Source organism: Aulonocara stuartgranti (assembly GCF_965226115.1).
Source record: "Aulonocara stuartgranti genome assembly, chromosome: 22".
Classification (NCBI taxonomy): Eukaryota; Metazoa; Chordata; class Actinopteri; order Cichliformes; family Cichlidae; genus Aulonocara; species Aulonocara stuartgranti.
This window is the reverse complement of record NC_138957.1, coordinates 21,398,710-21,422,028: the sequence shown is the minus strand read 5'-3', so window position 1 is coordinate 21,422,028 and position 23,319 is coordinate 21,398,710. Positions and strand designations below refer to the sequence as shown.

The following is a 23,319-nucleotide window of genomic DNA, read 5'->3' as shown; positions in this document are numbered from 1 at the left end:
TCACACTCTCTCACTGATTGTCAGCACACAAATAGTACACAAAATACTGTCATATGTTTACAGAATGAAGGTGTACACAATCAGCTTCGCTTTAAGGGTGATTCTGATTCTTGAGATGAGGTCACAGCAGGTTTTTACATGTAAACTAAGAGCCTGCGTACCCTTAAAGACGAAAGAAATAAAAATGAGTTACAAATTTTCATCTTTTCCCAGCGGGAATGGACGCAGTGAAGGAATGTCTGATCAGGAGCCCTTAAAATAAAATTATATTCTTGTTTCTCTTGCCACACTGTCTAATTGTTCACTTTTTTAACAGCTTCTTTTCCCATTTGATTTGTGCTTGTGATGCAGTTTTTCTTGGGTAAATGAAGACTGCTTTGTTTGCGTGTTTTGATCCCCAACAAAAAAAATACAGCAAACAAAAGAACTAAATCAGTCTCCTTTCGTTGTTTCGACTTCAAGAATTAGCTTTCCCATTCAATCAGATAACTTATGTTCTGACTAATTCTCATATGGATTGGAGGTGAACTACACTACATGTACAATAAGGATAACAGGGATCTAAATTCTTAAAAGCCAGGGTTTTGGTTCATATGTTGCTTTTCCTTTAGAGCGGATGAATAAGATAATAATAATGGAGATATAATTGATTTTACCGCAGGCCTGATTGCTTTATCCTGAAGGGATCATGAAGAAAAAATAAAGAAAACTGAAATTATTACTACAATGTTGATTCCTGTCCTTGTCCTTGAGACCCGGAGGAGACACAAACCCAGCCTCAGCATCCGGTGTAAAATCTGTGCCAGATCAAACGTGCAGATCCATCTGGTGTGGGAAACAAGGTAGCCGCCGAAAGTACCGCACAAACATTGTGCTGTTTATTAGTTATCTGAACAAGCCTTAAATATTACACCTTTTACAGGCATTAGCAAGGGCACTGAGAAGATGCTTTTGTGGCAGGATACTGTGGGTGTTTACGTGGAGATTTCAGGCTAGTTTTTACAATAGTTACACCTCTAAGGTACCTTGATAATGTGTGGCCACACTGCTTATTCAAACCGCTGCCGGACAAGTAAAATTCCCACTGACGCAAATGACACTGTCATTTGCATGAAACACAGAGATGTAAATGAATAAATCAGAGTACAAACAAAAACATGCGCACACACACACATACACACACCACTAATTTAGGCAAATACCACAAGTATCTGCTCTCACAGTTTAGCACTTGACCAAAATCCGTCCCACAGACGTTCCTCGAAAACATCATCAAACTGACACACGACACGGAGGGAAAACATCAGCTTTGACACCAAACACAGAGGAACTGGATCAAACTATTCCCATTTACAACAGAGAATCCTGTGAAATGCGTCTTCGCCTGCCTGCATTTCGAGGCTCTGAGCAGAGAACTGGAATTACTCAGGGAGAGAAAAAGCACCTCGGCTCTCTGTGTCTGAGTAACAGCAGCCTCACTGGAATGTTTTAACAATATTTGGTAGAGAATAACAGCGGTCAGCAGGTCAGGCTTCAGTAGGAGGCAGTGATCGAGGGTCACGGGAAAGTTTTTTTTGTTTTTTAACAGAAAATATGTTCACCCTGAAATTCATTTTGAGAACTTTTGCAAGCAAGTCTATGAGCAACAGTCTGGATGCAAATGTAAACTGAACTGTTCCAGTAACGTCACAGCACATTAAACAGAGGCACTGGACGCCAGTCACTGAGGTCGAGGACAGACGAGAAAGAAAAACGGAAAACTCACCACATACACTGACTAAATCATTCTCGTTCCTTCAGAAATGGCTTTTTTAAATCAGTTTCCTCTCATCATGTGATCGTTCTGTGTCACTGAGCATCTGTGGGAGCACATTATCACCCTCTAAGAGTGGCTCTTCCATAAGATATCTGATTCTTTTTCTGAATATTTTGAATACCTGACAAAGCAGCGGAAATTAAGTGATCATAAATATAACATCATCTTTTTCTACCTCTGTGTGTTCTCCTCTTTGAATGATGCAATCCACATTTCAAAGGATTCTGGGCTTACAATGGGGATGGCAGTCTGTTTTTGTTGGTATGTGACAGCAGAGCTGAAGCTCTCAGGGATGTTGTTAGTTGTTAAACACGCCAGCTGGACTCTGCTGCCCTCTGCTGGTCGTCGGCTTTACTGCAACACTTGGCCTCTCGTTTCGGGCAACTTTGTGGCAAGGAAACTGCCGGCGGCGAGGGCGCCGGCCGCAAATAGGATGGGTATGGCCTTGGTGATGCCCACAAATGACTGGAAGATGCTGATCCCCAGCACGGCCGCCAGTTTACAGAGGGCGTTCAGGAAGCCGAACGCTGTGGTCCTGGAGACAAGAAGAGAGGGACACACAGACAAGAACGCACACACACGGTAAGGAGGGTTTTTAACAGTATTTATCACTCACTGCTTCATATTTGACCTATTACGGCCATATTTAAGATAATCAAAGTGAAAAAAAACTTTCCTCTTTCTCACACACAGCTACACTTTTATATGAATCCCACCAGGACATGACATGAAGAGCCTCTAGAGGAGGACTGGCCAACACCGATTCTGCTAATAAATTTTATTGACATAATTTCTAAGTGAAGCCAAGCGGATGAGGGTTTCCAGTTTTGCAGCCCCAGAATCATCTCTCCAATCCCTGCATATGAAGTGGTTTATCTGGCTTCATCAAGGGGTGGCCTCCAGCATGCAGTGGCTCGGTTTGTAGCAAAATGTGAAGCGGCAGGAATGAGAACTGGTACCTCCAAATCCACAACCAGGACCCAGGGCAGAGGATGGATGTTAAAAGAAAACATATTGTTAAAGACCTTGAATAAATGCGCATTTGGGTTAATATGGTGGTCTTAGAAGCATTTAATTTACTTTTTTTTACTATGTTTGATTTGCTTTTCGCTTCATAAAAAATATGCCAATTCAATATTTTTAATAAACAGCCAATTCAGATTCAACTCGAGTGAGTGCTTTTAAAAGTGATTCCCAAAGGTCCTTAAGGGGGATTTAAGTGGCCTTTATAGATCTCAAACCTTACTCACACTTTGCCTTGGGTGACCTCACCTTGAGGGTTAAGAGTGCTTTGACCCTTAAATCCTCAATGATTGTAAAGACCCACACCTTTTTTCACACCTTGGCTCATGTGATGACCCATACGTTCAGTGGGTCAACAACCCTCAGTATCACTTCCAAAGAGGACAAGCCCCTTCAAAGACCTGGACTCAGCACTGTTTCTTAGAACTGAAGAAGCCTCTTGGATGGGAGGGGAAACATCCTTGCAAACCTAAAGAAGTCTAGCTGCCTTCTTTTTCAAGCTCTCAAGGCTCAAGGCGTGAGCTGGGTGACTGAGAAACAACACTGATGTGGCGTCTCAAACTTTTGCCATCCACAGCAGATTTGTTGGTAAAAATTCTGGTATCACTCAGCAGAAACGAGTCCACCTCCATAAAGATCCTTCTCTCTCCAGAAAAGAAACTACAAATAAAAATTCAAATTCTTAAGGGATAACAACCCTGAAATGACACTTTTGGACGGCATTTATAACAACACAAAATGAGTGAAAGTGCAACCAGACAGACAGTATTACTCTGTCAGAAAACAGAAACCTCAGCAGTAGTAGAAACATCTGCTCTCGTGTTACCTTTTATCCGAGGGGTAGAGCTCCACTGTTATCACATCCAGGGCATTCCACGAGGCGATGCTGATGCCACCAAATAGACATAAGAGGGCGATCATCCCCGACTCGGTGTTTCCAAACATCAGGAAGAAGCAGCTGACACATGATATGACGCTGGACCCGGCTATGTAAAAAGAGGGAGCAGTAGTTACGTTAAACCGAGTCGCCTCTGCACTCATAACTGAATCCTCCACCCAGATTAGACTAACCTACCCAGCATCCTTAACCGCCCAATTTTATCCATTAATAGAGCCGAGACGATGTTGCCAGGCAACACCGCCAGGGTGCCGAGAAAGTTGACAAAGTAGATCATGTAGGCATTGTTGAAGTCGTCGCTGAAGTCGAGCATGCAGCCCTCCTTGTTGTGGAGAAACGTGCTGTTGACCAGTTTGCAGTTGACGAGTCTGTATTTGAATAAATCTGAAGGCATAAAAGGAGGGGAAAAAAATTGAAAATGATTAAATAACTTCATAAATTTGTGAACATCTGTGATTTCCACTGGGTAAAGAAGCTCTCCTCAGCTGAAAGAAACTCCTCTGCATGTTTCTCCTCTGATTTAAAGAAGAAAAGCTAAGTAAAAGATACAACCTTAACTTTTTGTTTAGAGCATAAAAAATATAAAAGATTTACGCCACGTCCCGAAGAATGTCTGACCCAATCCAAACCAAATAAAAGATCAGTTTTCCTCAAACTGGGAAGGAGGGGATTAAATAATCCCTTAGCAAAAGAAGCCAGAACATTACAGCAGCCACCACACAAGCATCTGTTTTTAATAGGGGCAAAACACGAAAGCAGCATCCAGGACAGCATCTCCCATCGTCACAAAAACGACAGCAAAGGTCAGGAGACATTTCTGTAGAAGATAAAGGGGATTAGTTCTGACAGGCTTCTTAATCAATAACAGTTTCATTAAACGGAGTCTGCAATAAAAGTGCTGAACGATCGTAAAATTTTAGATGCACAAATGACACAAACATAAAAGAATGCGTTGCTGGCTTCATCGGGGAGAAAGCTACAGCTGCCGTAAAAGCTGCAGAAGAACTGAAGCTGAATAAATCTGCCACAGCTTGAGACGGATAGCCGCAGTATGCTAGCAGAGGAACCGTTTCTCTTTAGTTTCTCACGTTTCCCAGGTCTGAATGTGACGTGCTGATTTAAAGCACAATCGGAAATCCAAACCACACGCGGCTCAGTTGCTTTTTAAACGATTTGGTCTCCGCACACGGGGAATTTCTGGTTCTGATCAGCCATTCAGCACATTCTTACATCTGTTTTATTCTTCCTGACAGGGTGCTGTTGTACAGACAGCCCGATCACTCGCACCGTGTCATGCCTTTTGTTTTGACTTTAAGATGAAATGTAAGCATTTCTCACATAATTTATCTGTCAGGTGAAACCATCAGCTAAATGAACAGAGAATCTCACATTTGAGGATTTGTTAGATAGATAGATAGATAGATAGATAGATAGATAGATAGATAGATAGATAGATAGATAGATAGATAGATAGATAGATAGATAGATAGATAGATAGATAGATAGATAGATAGATAGATAGATAGATAGATAGATAGATAGATAGATAGATAGATAGATAGATAGATAGATAGATAGAGGCTGCCCGACCATGGTGAGCCACGCCGTGAAGCTCCTGGTGAACAGATTTGGTGCTGATGTTAATGACTTTTAAGCACTCTGTGTCTCAGCGCTCGATGACCCCACACTATAACTTCATACCACCTCCTAAATGCTTCCACTTCGCTTTGCTTAATTTTACACACCGGTGGCAACAAGACTAAAAGCACCTGAATTCACAGATTAAGAGATGTGGCCATATAGTGCATGATCTGCTACGTACCTATGGAAAGCCATGGAAAGCAAGTTTATAATGTTCATTAGTGCTCCTGCACACGAGGAGTCATATTTACCTGTGTTATAAAACAAGCTGGCAATGAAGGTGCAGTTTCTAAAGAAGGTGTGCGTGGATGTGATGTCCTCAAAGTAGCACTCTTCAAACACGGAGTCTTCAAAAACCATGGACTTCATCTTCAGGTTAAGGAATCTGTGATCAGGAACATTTTTTTATTGCATATTTTAAAAAACAATATTCTCTACTTTGGCATTAAAGTAATTAATGTTGCCCTGAAACAAAAATTACTTGTCGTTGAAGTAGTATCCTTGGCGATGCACTTGGTTTTCCAAGGTGAAGTTAAACGTGACGTGCTCCACTCGCTCCTTAGTGAAGGTCTTCGTGCGCGATTCATATTCCTGCTTCTGGATGTACTTGATCATGTCCGGAAACCACACGGTTAGACCGTAGTAGCTGGAAAGTTGTGGGAGTCAAGAGAGATTAAATAAGCCCCAAACGGAGCACGAGAAACAGTAGACAGCAAGGAGGTTTTCTTTTTTTTAGATTACCTGAACGACATAGAAAACCAAACAGCCATGAGCATGAAGGTCGTCCGTTTATATTCTGGCCTGAAGCAGGCAAGGATGTTATTCCGTATCTGCAACAAGTGAACACGGAGAAACACAAGAGCAAAGCTCATGAACAAAAAAGCTGAAAGCAACATGACAGCGGCTTCCACATAAAACAAGAAAACGCTGCTTCAACTCTCTCATTGTTCAAACTTTTTCTTGTAGTGGGCATTAAGCAGGCATTAAGCAGCAGCGCGTAGGCGTGTGTGTGCGTAGGAGAACGTAGGCTGCGTGCAAATTCAAATCAGGCAAACAGCCTGGTGAAGGATTTTTTTGCCCAGAGCATAAAAGCCCAGTGCAACAACATGCTGCTGAAGTTTAAACACATCAAAGCCAAAAAATCCACACAATACCTCAAAAATGCATCATCTTTGTGTGCCGAGTGTTATCACAGAACTTGAATTTGGGAGAAACTTTGCAGGCGGACAGGTCAATAAATGCTCAAGCAAGTAGCTTATTATCCCTTTAATATACTCAAAAAAAATCAAAGACAAACTAAAGGAAAAGACATAATATTTTAGCTACACTTGGATTTACTTCCACCTGTGCTTGCATGCACATTGCTTTCATCCACTGAGGCGTTTTAATGCCAGCCCTGAGTTGTAAAACACCTCAGCTTTAGCACTCTTGAAAATAACTGTAATTTTGAGGAAGCTGTGATCTTGGGTGGGTGCCAGAGGGGGCCTTTTTTATTTCACACTGTTAAAGCTTGGCCCTTTAGTTACTGCTTTTGCTCACAAAATCCAAAATACCAAATTTCCTGGTTACTCAAAAAAAAACAACCAGTTTAGAAGAACAACATTTGTAGGCTGGACAAAATGTATGTAAACTGTATTTTTTAATTAACTTTACTCACCTGTTGGGAGAGGCTCATAATCTTCAGTCTGTAGCGCTGCCAAGCAGGCGTGTCGGTGCCAACGTCCACCAGCTCATCCATCTGCTTCACAGTTTTGATTGTGGTGACCTTGGACCAAAGTCACAAAAGTCAAATTAGAGATGACTTTGGCTCAAAAATAATGTAACTACTGCAAGAGACTTTCTGAAAAAGAGGCTCTGAAAGTCACCACCAGATATTACAAAGACATTGACTGTAATAACGTTTACTGTTAATCATAAGCCTGATGAACATCTCTGTAATGGGTAAAGCATCTTTAAATGGACTGGGAGCTGTTACAACAATGTATTTATTCTGTTCCTGTTCTCATGACTTGTTTAACCGGAATACATATTGTGGGAAATCACACATTTGTATGATTTGTGGGTCGATTTTAATAGGTTTTATCTCAACAGGAAGTAAAGAAGCAAATCCTTGGAGCTTATCTCGAAGATGATTTACAAGCAGTTCAAAATACTTGTAATAATGTAAAGTTTTGTCCATCAAGCATCAACTGAAACCAAATACTGCAGTTCCTCAAATAGCCACTAGAGGCTCACTCCCGTTCCCTTAGAACAACGCGTGCCCCCTCCAACCACACCCATATTTTGTTTTCAAACTTGATTGCAGTTTATTCCACACCCCACAATAAAATAAACCACGAAACAAACTATCTTTATGGTGTAATTATTTTACGTATAGTTGTTTTTTTATTTTACTGTTTAAAAATATTCAACACTGGTATCAATACATTTTTCAAAAAAATGTCTCTCTGTGCAAAATGGGTTTAAAAACTGTGATAATGTTTGTTTGTTTGTTATTATTTGTATCCCACTGTAAATTTACTGTATAAAGAGCTAAAATCGCCAAAATTTCATTATAAGAAGTGTTTGTGAACTTAAAATCAAGAATGTGGGATACTGTTTGTCCGTGATCCCAGCACGTGCTCCCGAAGCGGGGGAAACAAATTCTTTTGGGGGTACCTACCTTTGCACCGCCGTTGTGCAGGTGAAGCCAAAGGCAAGATATGCTTCATCATATTTTCTAGTCTTTAGCTCGGAAGGAAGTTGGTTTGCAAGCATATTTGGCGATGGTTCATCCTCTGCTCTGTGTTTGTGTGGGATCCCGGTCAAGAAACCTGTCCATTATGCTAGCAGTGTCCAAGCATTCTTTAATTAATTTATTTATTTTATTCATAACTCGCCACCCCCCTGCAATGGCTCTGCGCCCCCCTTTACTAACATGCTATCCCCCTCCCCCCCAGGAGGCGTGCCCCTACTTTGGGAACCACTGCCTTAAATCCACATTTCAGAAATGGCCAAGTTTACATTTACAGCTTTCTACATAAAATACTTTGAACTTATCTACATCATGTCCTAATGTCCTAATGACCCATCTGCAGTTAAACTGAGAAATGTGCAACACAAGCCAGCTATTCAAAGTAAAAGTAGCTATTCAAAGTAAAAGTATTCAAAGTAAAAGTAGCGCCTCATAAAACTTGTTGGCTGTAGCCCTGATGTAAACCTTCTCCATGTCCTTTCTGCATTGCTCATTATCAAGTTGTACCATAGCTAAGCTAGTAGTCTGCAAGTATTTGCAGACAAACATGAAAAGCTACAGGTAAACAACCTGTTACCAAGACAATTCCTGAGAGGTGTTCGGTGCAGCATCTTCATTTAAACTGATTTCACCCAGCAAGAGGTAGCAACCTCCAGGAACCACTGCTGACCAGCTGGGTATTTCACATTTCCATAGCAACCAGAGGGTGTATCACATCCAACATGGCAGGCAACTCTTGAGCAATGTGTGCATGATGTCATGTGACAAACAAACCTGTGTTAATACATCTTCTGCACCGGTTAAATTTGAGGCCACAAACCAGTGGGTGATGTCATAGTGGTTGCATCAGTCCTTTATATACTCTGTGGTTTTCATTGCATCACATAGCAGCAAGTTTCCTTTGCACAAGTCATCGGCTCTGATCCAAAGTCAGTGTGTCTTTTTGTTCAGCTTACTCCAAACTAGGGGCGTAACCCCAGGCAGCCAATGGGTATCTGACCAGAGACCCCGTCTGTTCTCCCTCTCCCACACTTCCCTCTGCTGTGAGCGCTCTGAGAGATTTACATTGCTGTTTTCTCACTGATACTTACAGAAAACACCCTCTCTGGGTATCCCTTTGCTCGCATGTTTGTGTCGTGAACTTGCTTCAGAACCATCCAGCCTTCGTCATGTTTGCCATTCTGTTAAAGATGGCATGGATTTAATAATGAGAAACATATCAGCAGCTATTACTGTAAGACAAAGACTTAACTGTTTAAACAAGCACATCTGCTAACCTCTAAGTAGAAGCGTGGGCTCTCTGGCATGGCGTTAAGGGCAGCGATGGCTGCAACTGACGGAAAAGCGCACACTAGCACAAACACGCGCCAGCTATGGAACTGATACGCCGAGCCCATCTGGAAACTCCATCCTGAAAGGAAAAAGCAAGCCAACACAAAGAAGTGAGCACACATTTCCAAATAGTTAACCTTCAGTGCAGTGAAAATAACATGTTTTTAAAACTCACTATGAAGCATGTTCTCAAACAGAATTTAGAGGTCAGAGGTCACCCTCAGTGCACGGTTTCTGGGCAGATCACTTTCTAGCAAACAAACTCAGCTTACGTTTTACCCTCGAGCTTTTCAACTGACTGACAAATCTCCAAAAATATTAACATCTTGGTGGGATTGTTCATACGTACATGCATAATAATAATTGTAAAATAAAGAGATTGTAATATAATATTTAGAGAGCTTTATTTGTATCTCATAGGCATTTGATGATGATCAGTCAGCCTGGGCAGAGAAAGTAAGGATCCATAACTATCTGTTTTCTTTACTCTGATCACTGTACTCACCATAATGTGGGATTATAGCCCAGGCCATTGCAGATGCGTATATTCCTCCAATCATCCAGAACATGCAGAGCCAGCTGAGGTGCTCGCCACGCTTCTCTTGGGACAGAAATTCAGAGTAGTACGAGAAGACGATGGGAATCGAACCACCGATTCTGCAAAATTCAGAACACAACTGAGCCTAGAGGTGAAGTGTTTGTATCAGTGATACTATTTTTGATATGTATATGTGTGTTTGAATAGATGGGCTCTTTCTTCTGTATCATATCAAGAGTCAAGCAACATACTTATGTTATTGTTTTTAAAAGTAGAGCAACTGTTTGCGAAACTTTCCAACTCGTGGCTCTCTCAGACCTTGAATGTGCAGCAATTGCTGTTTCATTTAGCCACTAAAGCTTTAACACAACCAGTGCATTAAATGTCTCTGTGCTTGTGTGATTATCATCACCATGGTGCAAAACAAACTCACAGGAGCTCAGCGGGAAAACGACTGGTTTGAGCCCAAATGGAAACGATGTCAGGCTTTCAATTTGCCAGTTCGCTAAACTTGAGAAACTCTGTTTGAACACTTTGATACACGTTGTAAAAACTAAATGAATCATCAAAATCATTTTGTGCTCGTGCGATTTCACTGTTAAAATTACATTTGTGCAGCCGGATAAAAATTAAAAGTTTCAAAAGGGAAGGGACTAATACTGCAGTTATGGCACACTGTGCAGTGAAAAAGTAATTACCCCCTAAACCTAAGAACTGCCTGTGCCATCCTTCGCAGCGAGGATGGCACTTTCACCTCACTGTGGAAGAATTTTGTCCCGCTCTTATTCATTTATTTTTTAGCACATCAGAGGTGGACTTGCTGGTATGTTTCAGGTCGTTGATGCTTGAGCTTCAGGTACGAAGTTATAGCTGGACATTCTCCTTTAGGATTTTCTGGTAGAGAGAAAAATTCATGGTTCCATAAGTTGCCCTGAAGCAACAAAGCAGCCCCAGATCATCACACTATCACCACCGTGTTTGACAGTTAGTATGACGTTCTTTTTATGAAATGCTGTTTTAGTTTTATGTCAGATCTAATGGGACTCAAACCTTCCAAAACGTTCAGCTTGTAGAGTTCCTTGGAGATGCTCCCATACATGCCATTTTTGCCCAGTCTCTTTCTGGTTGTTAAATCATGATCTCCGACCTTAACTGAGGCGAGTGAAGCTTGCAGGTCTGCATTTGTTATTCTGGGACCTCCTGGATGAGTCATCGATGTGCTCTTGATAGGCCAATTTTGGTCACCTGGGCAAGTTTTCTCCATTTGTTGAAATGGCTATCACCACGTTTTACTGGAGTCCCAAAGCCTTAGAAATTGCTCTAGGCCGATAAAGGTCAGTGACTTTGCTTCTAAGCTGTTTCTTTCGATCGTATCACATAATGTGTCCCTTTTTGAGATCTTTGAACTACACTTTGTCAGACAGGTTCAGGTTAACCCTCTAAAACCGAACCTGTCGCTTATATCAGACAGGAGTTTTGCAACTTTTTTTTTTCTGCTCTCAAATACAGACTTAGCTGTAACTCTGTCTGTGAAGCTGGACTAAAGAAATAAGTGCCTAAAGTTTTGAGAACATGTCTACCGTGGTTGGTTGGTTGTGGCTAATAGACTTAGTTTATGTTAGCTAGCTAGTGACAGAACCGATAACTCAGTGGGAAGAAGGGGACTAAATCTAAAACTCTGTTTAAGGGGAACACTTTTGAGCTGCTCCTGTCTGCAAGAAGGAGTTTAATTTTTAAACCACAGATTTGCTTTCCACTTTCCCTGTCTGCCTCTTTAGCAGCAACTGCTGTTAGCTTGTAATGTTTGGGTTTGTGAAGCACCTTATAAATGAGGACTGTGTAGACGAGAGACTTTGAATTCATCATTTAACAAAGATGGTCCGGGTAGGTTTGGGCAGATTATTGCCCCTCAATAAATGAAATGATGATTTTTTTTTTTAAGTCAACTAAATGGCACGGGCAGAAACAACAGAAGTATTTTTGTTATTATAATTATTTTAATTACCCAACACCCGAGAGGAGGCGGCAAAACAGAAAGGTGCTGTAACCCTGGACAAAGGAGGAGAAGAAGGAGAAGATACTGTTGATAGAGAGAGAGATGAGAAGAGACTGCCGACGGCCTATCCGGTCAGCCAGAGCTCCCCATAGGAAAGCGCCAACCATCATCCCAAAATATACAATAAGACCTGCAGAGAGAGCAAAGGAAATTCAATTGTCAGACTACAAAGACTTGCCGGCTCATGATAACTCTACTATATCTCAAATCAGATTGATAGTTTGATGATAAACATGCACATTTCTTTTGTTTCCCTTCTGAGGGAAAGGCTGAGAAAAGAAGAAAACATAGAAGTGCCAGTGTGAAGCTGGCTGTAAAAGCGTGTTAATCCCCACAGACTTCCTGATAAAAGATTTAACCACTGTTTCATGACTGTAATCTGAGTGACTGAAAACCTCTTAACCATGTTTGTGCTGATGATGCCTTTGGGGCCATTTTAATGCATTTATCTTTAAAATTATATGACTCTAGTGGGTAATTGTTCTAAAAGACCATCCAAATATGGTCATTTGATCTCCAAAGAATCAAGATAGTGGCAGTTATGATGCTAAACACCACACTTTAAACTGACCAACCCGGTAGGTGATGTCATGGTGCGTATGAACATCTTTCATACACGACCCCAACTCCCCAAAAGGTTGGATGCGGTATAAAATGAAGATAAAAACTGAATAGCTAGTTAGGATAATTGGCTGCCGGTCAGTAACATGATTGGGTTTATGACAAGAGGCAGAGTTTCTCAGGTTCAGAATATTGTTCCTAAATGTAAAATTGCTAAGAATTTAAATACCTCATCATGTATAGTACCAAATATATCAAACGATTTAGAGGCTGAAAATGCAGGATGCTTCAGGTGCTCAGGCAGAAACAATGCATGGGCTCAGGAATCATTGTCTGTGAACACAGTTCACTGCGCCATCCACAAATGCAGATTTAAACTGTTGTGTAAAGAAGAAGCCATACGTGAACATGACCCAAAGACTCAACCATCAACTTTAAGCTAAAATAATTTAAAATAAACTGAAACAAAGTAGAAAACAGTGAAATAAAATACATAAAAACATGGATTCCTCTATTCTGCATGTTTTAGAGCAGCGGTCTCCAACCTTTTTTGCGCCACGGACCGGTTTATGCCCGACAATATTTTCACGGACTGGCCTTTAAGGTGTCGCGGATAAATACAACAAAATCAAAACTAGTACCGGTACCGAAAAAAAGAAGATTTATTCATAACACACGTGAAAAGACCCAGGAAAACCGAGTTAACGATTAAAAACGATAACAAAATAACGCTGAAAACCAATAAATACCCTGAAAACCACACATTTCACACCTGAGCCTCAACTCTCGCGGCCCGGTACCAAACGACTCACGGACCGGTACCGGTCCGAGGCCCGGGGGTTGGGGACCGCTGCTTTAGAGCAGTATAATATAATCTTAAACAGCACGCTGCATCTATTTCAACAGCATTGATTCATAGTAGAAGGGTCTGTGTGCTAAAGTGACCTGCCATAAAGTCCAGACCTTTCCCCAACACCAAACATTTGGTGGATCAGGAAAGAAAAATTGCGAGAAAGACGACCCACGACTGCTGAGCAGCTAGAACCCTATCTGAGACAAAAACGGGACATTTAACTTCCAAAAATCAGCCAAGTGGACTCCTCATTTTCCTAATGTTCAATGTTTTCTCAGCTCTGTTGTGAATAAAATGTGAGTTTATGAGATTTGCAAATTATTGCATTCAGTTTTCATTTACATTTCAAACAGCATCCCAACTTCTTTGGAGTGGTGCAGTGTATGTTAAAGAGGCTAGTTTCAGTCACTCATTGTATCTTTGAAGAGCTCATTGTTGTTAAAACTATTCTTTGGAATATTTATTAAAAACTAAAACATAAAACAAAATGTTTTTTATGAAATGTTTAACATAGACGTTGCTGCATCCACCGAGCGCTCTGCCTCTCTCTCGCTTCTTTGCTGCTGCATTGCTGTGTTTCTTTTTTGCATCATTACACAACATTATCTAAATCAGTCTGGTGGCATGAAACCATTGGCAGGAACCTGTTACTGCCTCACTTGTGTGTGTAAATGTTTGTCCTTAAAAAAATGAAGACCAGTCATTTTTAAAAACAAACAAACAAAAAAAGATTTTTCCCCAGAGTTGATACACATCTCACGCTCTGGTGAGTATTTCAAGTATGCTGCATGTGGGTTCGAAAGAACATGTCGCCAAGAGCAACAGTGTGACTCATTTAGTTTATTAAATAGTTCTTGGCTGAGAATTAAAGATCATGCCACAGAGGAATGAGTTGTAGCAAGCCTTGGATACACAGCCAAGGTTTGTTGACGGGGACTAATGTGTAGATTATTAACAGCACTGTCATGTATAAAACTGATAATAAGCCTGCTAAACATTTGCAACAGAAGGAGCAGAGTCCTACCTAGCATGCTTTTGTTGGGTTCAGACAGACACATATCCTTCTCAGCGCTGGGGAGCACAAACCCGACCACAAAGATCTCCACGCCATCAGCCATGAGTGCGAGGCCCAGGACGAAGTACAGGCTCCACTGGAACTTCCCGTGGCCACATTCTTGCAAAATGGTCTCGTACTGTTGGGCCAGCTCCTCTTGGTCCTTCCTCCTCTCAGCCTCGGACACGCCGATATCTTTGAACTGCTGAGCTCCGGCTCCCACCGATCCTGGACCCCCAGCAAGGCTACCTTTTCCTGAATCAGCCCTGGGAATTCCTTGGTACTCTCCCTCATAGATCTCGTCATCTTCATCGTGACCCTCTGTGGAGTCACTGTGGCCGCCCTCATCGTCGTTCGCTGCCTGGCTGTCTCCACGGTAGTAGCCTCCATCCTGACTTCCCTGCATGGGGTAGTCATCGTCATCGTCCTCTTCAAAGCGGCTGTAGGAGCGCTTGCTGTACTCATCGCTCACTCGATCAACTGAGCGACCCACTTTCTTGGAAGCTTGCCGCTTGACTTCTTTGGCAATGTCTTTGGCTCCTTTTATGAAGGCAGTCCGGTTTTGGTAGCCGTCCTCCATGTTAAAGAAGTACAGAAGACGCACAACAAGTCAAAGGTTTAGCTTGAGAGGCCACCTGTACGTGCTGTGGCTTCAGTTTGATCAGGACACCTCAGAGCTGACTCCCAATTTGCTTGACTGGTTACAGGTTGAAGCTGTCTGCAACAAAAGCGAGAATTTACATTGGTTAAAATAACAAGTCAGGCTTGGTAACGAAGCATCTTTAATGGAAAGATGCTTTTGTTAGCAAGGGACTCATCGGGTACTTTCAGTGCATCTATTTATGTTTCCTGTAGACCCAGAGCCAAGTCTGCTTAAGTGACAACAAAGAAACAAAAAGTGACGTGTAATGAATTCAAAGATGCCACAAAAAGACACAAAAAACACAAACTCTAGAGAGACTGGCTCACTCAGCTCAACATTAAATTCTAACAGGGCGCAGTCCAGTAACATGAACGTTTTAGAGAGGCCCTACAGAAGTTAAATGTGTCGCTTGACCCTCGTTAGACTTTTTAGGTACACCTGCGGCAATTCAAATCAAGATGGTGAAATCAAATCAAGACAAGATGGCCTGCTAAAGTTCAAACTGAGCATCAGATTGAGGAAGAAAGATGATTTAAGTGCCTCTGAATATGGCATGGTTGTTGGTGACAGACGGGCTGTTCTGAGTATTTAAAAATCTGCTGACCTGCTGGGATTTTCTCACACGACCATCTCTAGGGTTTACTGATGATGGTCTCAAAAAGAAAACAGGTAAAACTGCCTTTCTGACGTGAGTGATCAGAGTAGAATGGCCAGACTGCTTCAAGCTGATAGGAAGGCAACAATAACTCGAATAACCACTCGTTCCAATCACACTTCAAACCTTTATGCTGATGACCTACAGCGGCAGAAGACCACACTGGGTGCGACTGCTGTCAGCTAAGACCTGCACATTGAAACTACAATTCACACAGGCTCATTCAAAGTTAGACCGGGAAACTTTGAATGAGCCTGTGTGAATTGTAGTTTCAGAGTCTGGATTTCTGCAGCAACATTTAAATGGTAGAGTTAGAATTTGGAATAAATAACACAAAAACATGGCTCCATTCTGCCTTGCATTAATGGTTCAGGCTACTGGTGATGTAATGGTTCATGGCACATTTTTTGCCAACTGGGCTTTGTTTAAATACCATAGCCAACCTGAGGATTGTTGCTGACCAGGTCTATCCCTTTATGACTGGCACACCCTGTCACAGAGCTCAAATCATCTCAGCAAGTTCACTGTACTCAAATGGCCTCCACAGTCACCAGATCTCAATCCAGCAGAGCACCTTTGGGATGTGGTTGAACAGGAGATTCTCAGCATGATGTGTGCCGACAAATCTGCAGCAACTGTGTGTTATTGTCACGTCAATATGGACAAAAAAGGCTCTGAGGAATTAAGGCAGATTTGAAGTAAAAAACAGACCAACCAAGTGCTAGCAAGTTGTACCTAATATAGTGTTGATATGTACAAGAATATTATACGACTGAAGCCAATGAGCTTGCAGTTTCGCAGTCAGACCCGTCCCATTCTCATCACATTTCATCACCAAGACGATGACGGCAAAAACTCATCTCACAGCTTCAGAAACTGCAAGTTTTTCTATAGTCTAGAGTTAAAGCGGAAGAGGCAGCATGAAACATTAAACAAGATCAAAGTATCAGAATTCTAATAATTCTTTCTTTTTTATTTGATTTTGCATTGCACTTAATAAATTGTCACAATCACAACCTTTTAACCTTTTTCATTTTAACAGTTTTGAATGTTTCCACAAACTGTAATGAAAAACTGCTGTTGATGCGGCGTTGTGTTTTACATCTGAGTTTCATAATCCATCTCTGCCTGTCATGTTTTTATCTTTAAACTGCTTCTCTTTTCTTTTATCCACTTATACCATCTAACCAGCCTGTAATGGTTCCCATCCAGACTACACCTGTTGCCTCTCCATATTCACTCAGTGTGCGTCCTCTGCTGAGTCACAGACAGGCCTGAGCAATAATTACAGGGTTAAACATCAGGCCTTGAAAACAGTGAATCTAATTGATTGTTCTTGGTGCACAAATGTCCTAAATGCCTCATCGTATGCTGAAGAGCTGCTCTGTGTGACTATGGCTCAAATGGATCTGACACTATTGTAGAAAAAACCTGAAATCATATAATCTCTAAATGTTCTTTATTTGAAAAAAAGGAAAACATGCAGATTGGATGGAAGCCGTGTGATAAAACAGACCAAGCTTGAAATTGAGGAAAAACAAGCTATAAAACTGATATCTATTTTATTCTTTGCCACAGTGTCACGTTGCTTTTTGGAAAACGTGCTGTTTAAAGAACAATTTTAAAGGTTCGGTTCAGGTGGTCCGTATGCTTCTGCAGGGAGACGCTACAGGCGGGGTCACTGTGCAATAAAACCACTTGTCACTTTTAATTTATGGCGCAGCGAAAGCACGGACAGACGGTGATGAGACATCAGTGTGATGTCACTTTCTCCCAAAACGAGGTCTGACAGGTAATAACAGGCCTCACGGAGCAGTAAGTGTTTGTCAGTTGTACAGTACACATCGTGTACTTCATCAAATACTGGTATATTTACATTTATTTTAATACTTCTGAACTAAACCAGTGAAATATAAATATCATTAAACTATGGCAATGGTAGATTTTTGGTTTGAGGCATAGTTTACATGTTCGTCAGCTACAGAAACCCAAACTGTGTGACGCATATAAAAGCGTAAAACTCTTACAGCAAAGAGTAACAGCTTTTATTTAATTAAAAATATCTCTGTAAATCTTTGCAAGTTACTGCAAATGAATGCAAACGATTAACCAAGCTGTATATAACTGTTTTATAATAATAGCAATAATAATAATAATAATTCTTGAATGATTGCGTTCACACAAGTAATCAGAACCAGAAGCAAAACCAGGGGGTTTAAATTACTTGAGTAATGACGTCTCGCTGTAAAGCAATGAACCGAGCATTTTGAACATCTTCTTCACTTGTGCAGTTAGGTCCATAAGTTTATGGACATTTACACATAAAAAATATATATTGTTGCTTTTACAGTCCAGCACGGGTGATGTAAACCAAACAGTCAAGATGTGGGTGTATTGGATCACCCATGTTGATATTTTTCCTGCATCATCATATTAAAGTTGGTTTAGGATCAATGTCGCAGTTGACACGTTAGCTATATTAAAAGCGTTCTTGTTTATATAAAACTCTCTTCTGAAGCAGTTGTTAAGCATCTTAAGTGTTTTTGTCATTACTTTATACAGTAGATAGTAAATATATTAGAAAGCTATATTTGCTGTTGCCAAATTTAGGTCACTCCTTTTGGTTTCTTGGTAATAGTTTTTATTAGCATTAGCTAATTTCTTAGCTAATGCTAACATCTTAGTTAATGCTAATTTCTTAGTTAATGCTAGCTGAATGCTCAAGCCACGTGATTGGTCAGCTTCAGTGTTGATCCTTGACCAACATTATTATAATAATATATTAGTAACACCAACACAAGTGAAGACTTTTACCTTTAACTCAAGGTTTCAATGATATTGTATGAACTGTTGAGGAACAGCTGCTTTGCGTCATCAGTGGTGGTTGTGTAATGTTTTACACATCTGCTTGGCAAGTGAAAGGCCACTGGTTCAATACTGGCATTACGAAGGGCATCAAGCATTAAAAATGCTGCGCTACCTGCTGTGATGACCGTTTTGTGACAAGGCAGTAGCTTCTTTACTCTTGATTGACTGATTCAAAATTCACTGCGGGTTAAAAATTTAAAGTTAGGTCCACCTTAAAGCATTCACTGGATTATTGTTCATTTTGACTGTAATGTGGAAAACATTTTAGAAAAAGTACACCATGTTGGATTTAGCCAGATATCGAGTTAGAGACTGAGACTTATTAGGAAAACGTTAACTGAGAGCAAAAGTTCAGTAAACAAACTTAAATGCAATTTTGGATTATTTTTGTAATGAGATTCGCCCCCTGCTGGCCACTAGAAAGCACGCAGGTTCAAGTCTTCCCTTTTCAGACCAGAATGCGTATCTTTCGTATACAGTCTGTGAATGCTCTGAGCTATTTTCATCTATGGCATTCAGTCGTCGTTACTTATCACCAAGGACAGAGTCAGAAATCGTAGTAGGTGGCAAAAAGAAAGCTGTAAATGGAGCTTTAACCTTGATAAGCGAATCAGCTCAAGATTACCATTAATTAGTGGGAAAACAAAGAAAAAAACATTTATGTTTATGCCAGCATCTGTAGCATCTGTCCTGGATGTTATAATCACACACTGTTCATTTGTTTTTTCTAAATTTCATTCAGAAGATGATTTCCCATCAGAAGGCAGCAGATCCATCAATGTCAGCATGACAAACAGATTTACTGGCACTGATCAAAGGAACCCTACCAGGCCTGGTCAGCCAGGCTAAACTGTAGGACTCTAACCTAATAATATCCTGGATGGGCGCATTCACAGCCCATAATCTCTATGCACTTTAAAAACAAGCATGCGTGCCTGTATGTCAGTATGACCAACACACTGAAATCAAGCAACAAAATCACAAAAAGGCTTCACTTTATTGTGAGGCTTTTTTGCAACCGTGCTGGACCTGCGCAGATGTTTTTACTTGGTTTGACCTTTTCTCGGGACACTGAGCGTCATCAATACCTCTTTATAATCACATCATTGCACAGCCTCCTGATGGAAGGAAAATGCAACACTGTTAACGATAGCATTAATATTGCCTCGGGTCTAATGCCTGCCGAGAGATAGAGAGATCAAAGAACTAACTAAGATGCCTATGGGAAGATTTTAAAAGATTTGCTTGGTGCTAAAAAAAACAAAACAAAATCCACATTAACTTCACACAAGGGGACACTTATAAAATAGTAAGGTTATGAGGAAAACTAACAGTCTGTGTAGATAAAGTCTGGATAGATAGATAGATAGATAGATAGATAGATAGATAGATAGATAGATAGATAGATAGATAGATAGATAGATAGATAGATAGATAGATAGATAGATAGATAGATAGATAGATAGATGCAACAGGTACTTCTTTCTGTGTTTTTTCCATTAAGAAACCAAAGAGTCAATGCTAAGACTTGTCTGACGCAAACAAAAGCTTCGAGGCCACTTTCGTCTCACATTTCCTCACTGCTGTCAACTTGACAGCCTCTCTACAGCTCACACAGCCTGCAACACACAGGCCTGTCACTGGAGGGAAGAGGAAGGCCTGAGGATGAGGAGGATGTCTTTGTATTGCTTACTGCTCTCTAAAGCTCTTTATTATTCATTTATTTATTTATTTTAATTCCCTCATTCCAAAACCAGTGAGCAATAAGTCAGCAGCTGTTTATCACTTCATTGCAAGACCACGCAGGGCAGATAGTCATCAGCATCTCCTGCAGGGTTGTTAAAGGGAGATTTCAGCCAGCCTCCTTTGTGGTGATAATCTGGACACCTGATAACATGGCTTCAACGACAGTCAAAAGAGATCCCCAAAATCGCTCCTGCAGCCCTGATATTCTCCTCTCACGGGCCTGTTCCCAACAGTGTCAGCCTGTCAGATCTGTACTGTGCTGTCCTGCTTTCACGATTTGTATATTTCACAATGTGGATACATGCCTCGGATTAAACATGGCCAAATTTAAGCCTTCGGTGCGGTCGTAAATGTCTTCATTTATAATAAGCCGTAAAAAGGGCCTTGTCGCCAAAAGGGCCAATTTGTACAGCCCTACAAATGCGGATGGATTATAACTATAAATCTGTTACAGAAACCAGCCGATTGTCTCTTCGCTTGTGTCCTGACATATGCCCCCATTCTTAGAAATCACACTGCCATCGGCTTGTCACGACTTGGATTAGATTATAGGGCCAAGTCTCGATTCACAAAATCGATCCTAATTGCCGTGTGAAGCAAACACACCCATCGCCCCCCTCTCTTCATGTTTTAATGCAAACATAAAAAGAAAGAAAAGAAGAGGGAGAGGGGAAAGAATCAGCGCCATCAGCCACTAAACGCTAATTAATTTCACCTCACCTTAAATCCTACGATGCCAGGGTCCCTCTTCAGCTTGGAGATGGTGGTGATGAAGAATGAGAAGGAGGAGGATGAGGATGGTGATGCGTACGAGGCTGTCGCTGTGAGCCGAGTGGTGACGATGATGGTGGTGGTGGTGGTGCTGCTGCTGCGCGGTTTGGAGACGGAGAGGAGAAGCCCACGCCATCCACACACACTCACAAGAGTGATGCTCAGAGGTTCCCCTCCCCCACGCGAAACCCTTCACACACCCCACACGCCCCCCTCCTCACGAGCGCATTTAAACGCCCCTCGTCGATATGGAGAGTTTTGGCGCAAATTGTTGCGCACAATCTGCGCACACACTTTCGCCAGCTTTACGTAAGACTGCGTTTAACGAGCAGATTTTACACCGTGGGGCTGGAGACTGTTCCTGCGTGATTAGGATTTCTCTGCATGCAGCAAATTAGACTCGACCATCTGCTTTTTAAATATGCATCATTGTCTGTACATATATCAATATCGCACACGTGCCAGTGCACCTGACTCCTCTGTTGCCATGCCGACCACTCGCGTATCCCTGAGTGCATCAAGAACTGGCAAAACGAGACCTGAGCCCTCTCGATCAGCCTCCGAGGCTCAAAGAAAAACAGAAATGTGGTGTGGACATAAGACATCTAAATGTTTTCATTTGTGTGGAAACGTGTGGGAACTACGTGAAAAGCGTGTTTTACAACTAAAAGAGGCGACTGCTTTTAGTAATCAGCGCGTAACACCTCATTTAAGACAACATTTTTCAGGCAAACATCTGGTTAGAACACCTGCACCAATCATCTAAACGGGGGGCTGGGGTAGAGAAGCATACACAGCTGCAGTAAGCCCTGATTTGATTTTTTTTTCTTAAGGTATGCTTGTCCTTTACAGTTAAATACCTGTAAGCACAGCAAGACCTTACAGTACTTTTTGCAGTTCACATCCTCTCATCATGGGTATGAATATCATAGTAATGCTGGGCTTTAAAGATTTCTTTGAAGTATTTGTTTTTAGGGTGTAATGATTCCACAGCACACATCTTTAATGACTTTAATAGACAAGAGCTGGGTGCACAAAATTGAATTTATTTTGAATTTGCTCTAATCCACAGTGTCAGAAGTATCCATGCACAGTAAATTTCACTGAGTACATCTGACTCAAATTGAATAAAATTTTACTCTAAAAAAGACAGCATTTGATCCCAGTCTAAATGGAGTAAAATTTACTCTTCCTTAAAATTTACTCCTTGATAATTTACTTGGTTTAGTTTAAAATAAAATAAAAACTAATTTTATTCTAAATAGAACAGAATTGTACTCTGAATGGTATTATAAATAGAAGAAAAAATCACTTTATTTCACTATGTAACTGCATTATAATCATTCACTGCAAGGTTTTAAAGGTGCAATAAATAAATCAGAAAAAAATATTTTTATTTTAACAACCACCTTTATTATTCGGAGGAAACAGTATGGTACAATACAAAAACTGTAACTGCTTGTTGTAAATCAAATGCTTTACAGCAGAAAAGCTCTTTGACATAAATTACATGAGGTCCGTCTCTTGTGCACAGAATTTGAAAACCATTCGAATGCTCATTGAGACACACAGCTTCTTGTATGGAAACAAACGTTTGAATAACCTGTGGTGTTCGGCGATCAGGTGTTTCAAGAAAATACTGATGCCTTTTGATAACACTGGTGAAAATACAATATTCACTATTTGAAGCAACAGCAGTAGCAAATACCAGTGCTGACCATTTGGACAAACTATGTCTCTAAAGATTAGTGGTAGATTCCGAAGTAAACACCAGGACTGGATGGCGTTTAACCCCAAGTCGATTGAGTCCTCTCCCAACTTCACTGTAGGTGGTTTGTTGTTTTGTTCCATGTAGCCATAGTTAAAGCTCTTAATTCTCCTGCCCACTTCCTTTGATGTTGTATACTGATCATGTAACGTAATCAGTTTCATTTCATATTGTGCCACTCCCTCCAAGACATCATGCATAATATCAACAGAGAAATTTTCACATGTATTGAAGTACTGCAATGAGCTTAGAATGCAAGACTGTTTAACATCCATCACATAAGGAAGTCTCTACAAAACCAAACAGGCAGTGAAGACCAAGTTCCATGTACTGGGTCATACGGGGGAACCTTAACTCCATCC

General features: G+C 41.0%; 1 protein-coding gene across 3 annotated transcripts; it reads right to left on the bottom strand.

Annotated features, from left to right (window-relative positions):
* Positions 1-1,564: 1,564 nt before the first annotated feature.
* Positions 1,565-21,373, bottom strand: LOC309699324 (synaptic vesicle glycoprotein 2A-like). Of its 3 annotated transcripts, none has more exons than XM_082522300.1 (13): positions 21,139-21,373; positions 14,477-15,224; positions 11,988-12,168; positions 9,950-10,101; positions 9,390-9,523; positions 9,204-9,293; positions 7,036-7,143; positions 6,120-6,208; positions 5,860-6,024; positions 5,630-5,763; positions 3,915-4,121; positions 3,666-3,825; positions 1,565-2,351 (listed from the first exon to the last, which is right to left on the bottom strand). In XM_082522300.1, exons 2-13 carry the CDS (start codon positions 15,084-15,086, stop codon positions 2,168-2,170), a joined length of 2,214 nt encoding a protein of 737 aa, XP_082378426.1. In that variant the 5' UTR covers positions 15,087-15,224; positions 21,139-21,373; the 3' UTR covers positions 1,565-2,167. The 3 variants fall into 3 exon arrangements, with proteins under 3 accessions (XP_082378426.1, XP_082378428.1, XP_082378427.1); XM_082522302.1 differs by having other exon boundaries at positions 14,477-15,220; XM_082522301.1 differs by lacking the exon at positions 21,139-21,373 and adding an exon at positions 18,619-18,693.
* Positions 21,374-23,319: the final 1,946 nt, after the last annotated feature.

Coding starts and splice junctions, on each gene's coding strand:
- LOC309699324 (XM_082522300.1), bottom strand. CDS start 15,086: ATGGAGGACGGCTACCAAAACCGGACTGCCTTCATAAAAGGAGCCAAA. Junction 4,122..5,629: donor CAGCTTGTTTTATAACACAG/GTAAATATGACT, acceptor TTATGCCTTCAG/ATTTATTCAAATACAGACTC. Junction 3,826..3,914: donor TGGGCGGTTAAGGATGCTGG/GTAGGTTAGTCT, acceptor CTTTTTACATAG/CCGGGTCCAGCGTCATATCA.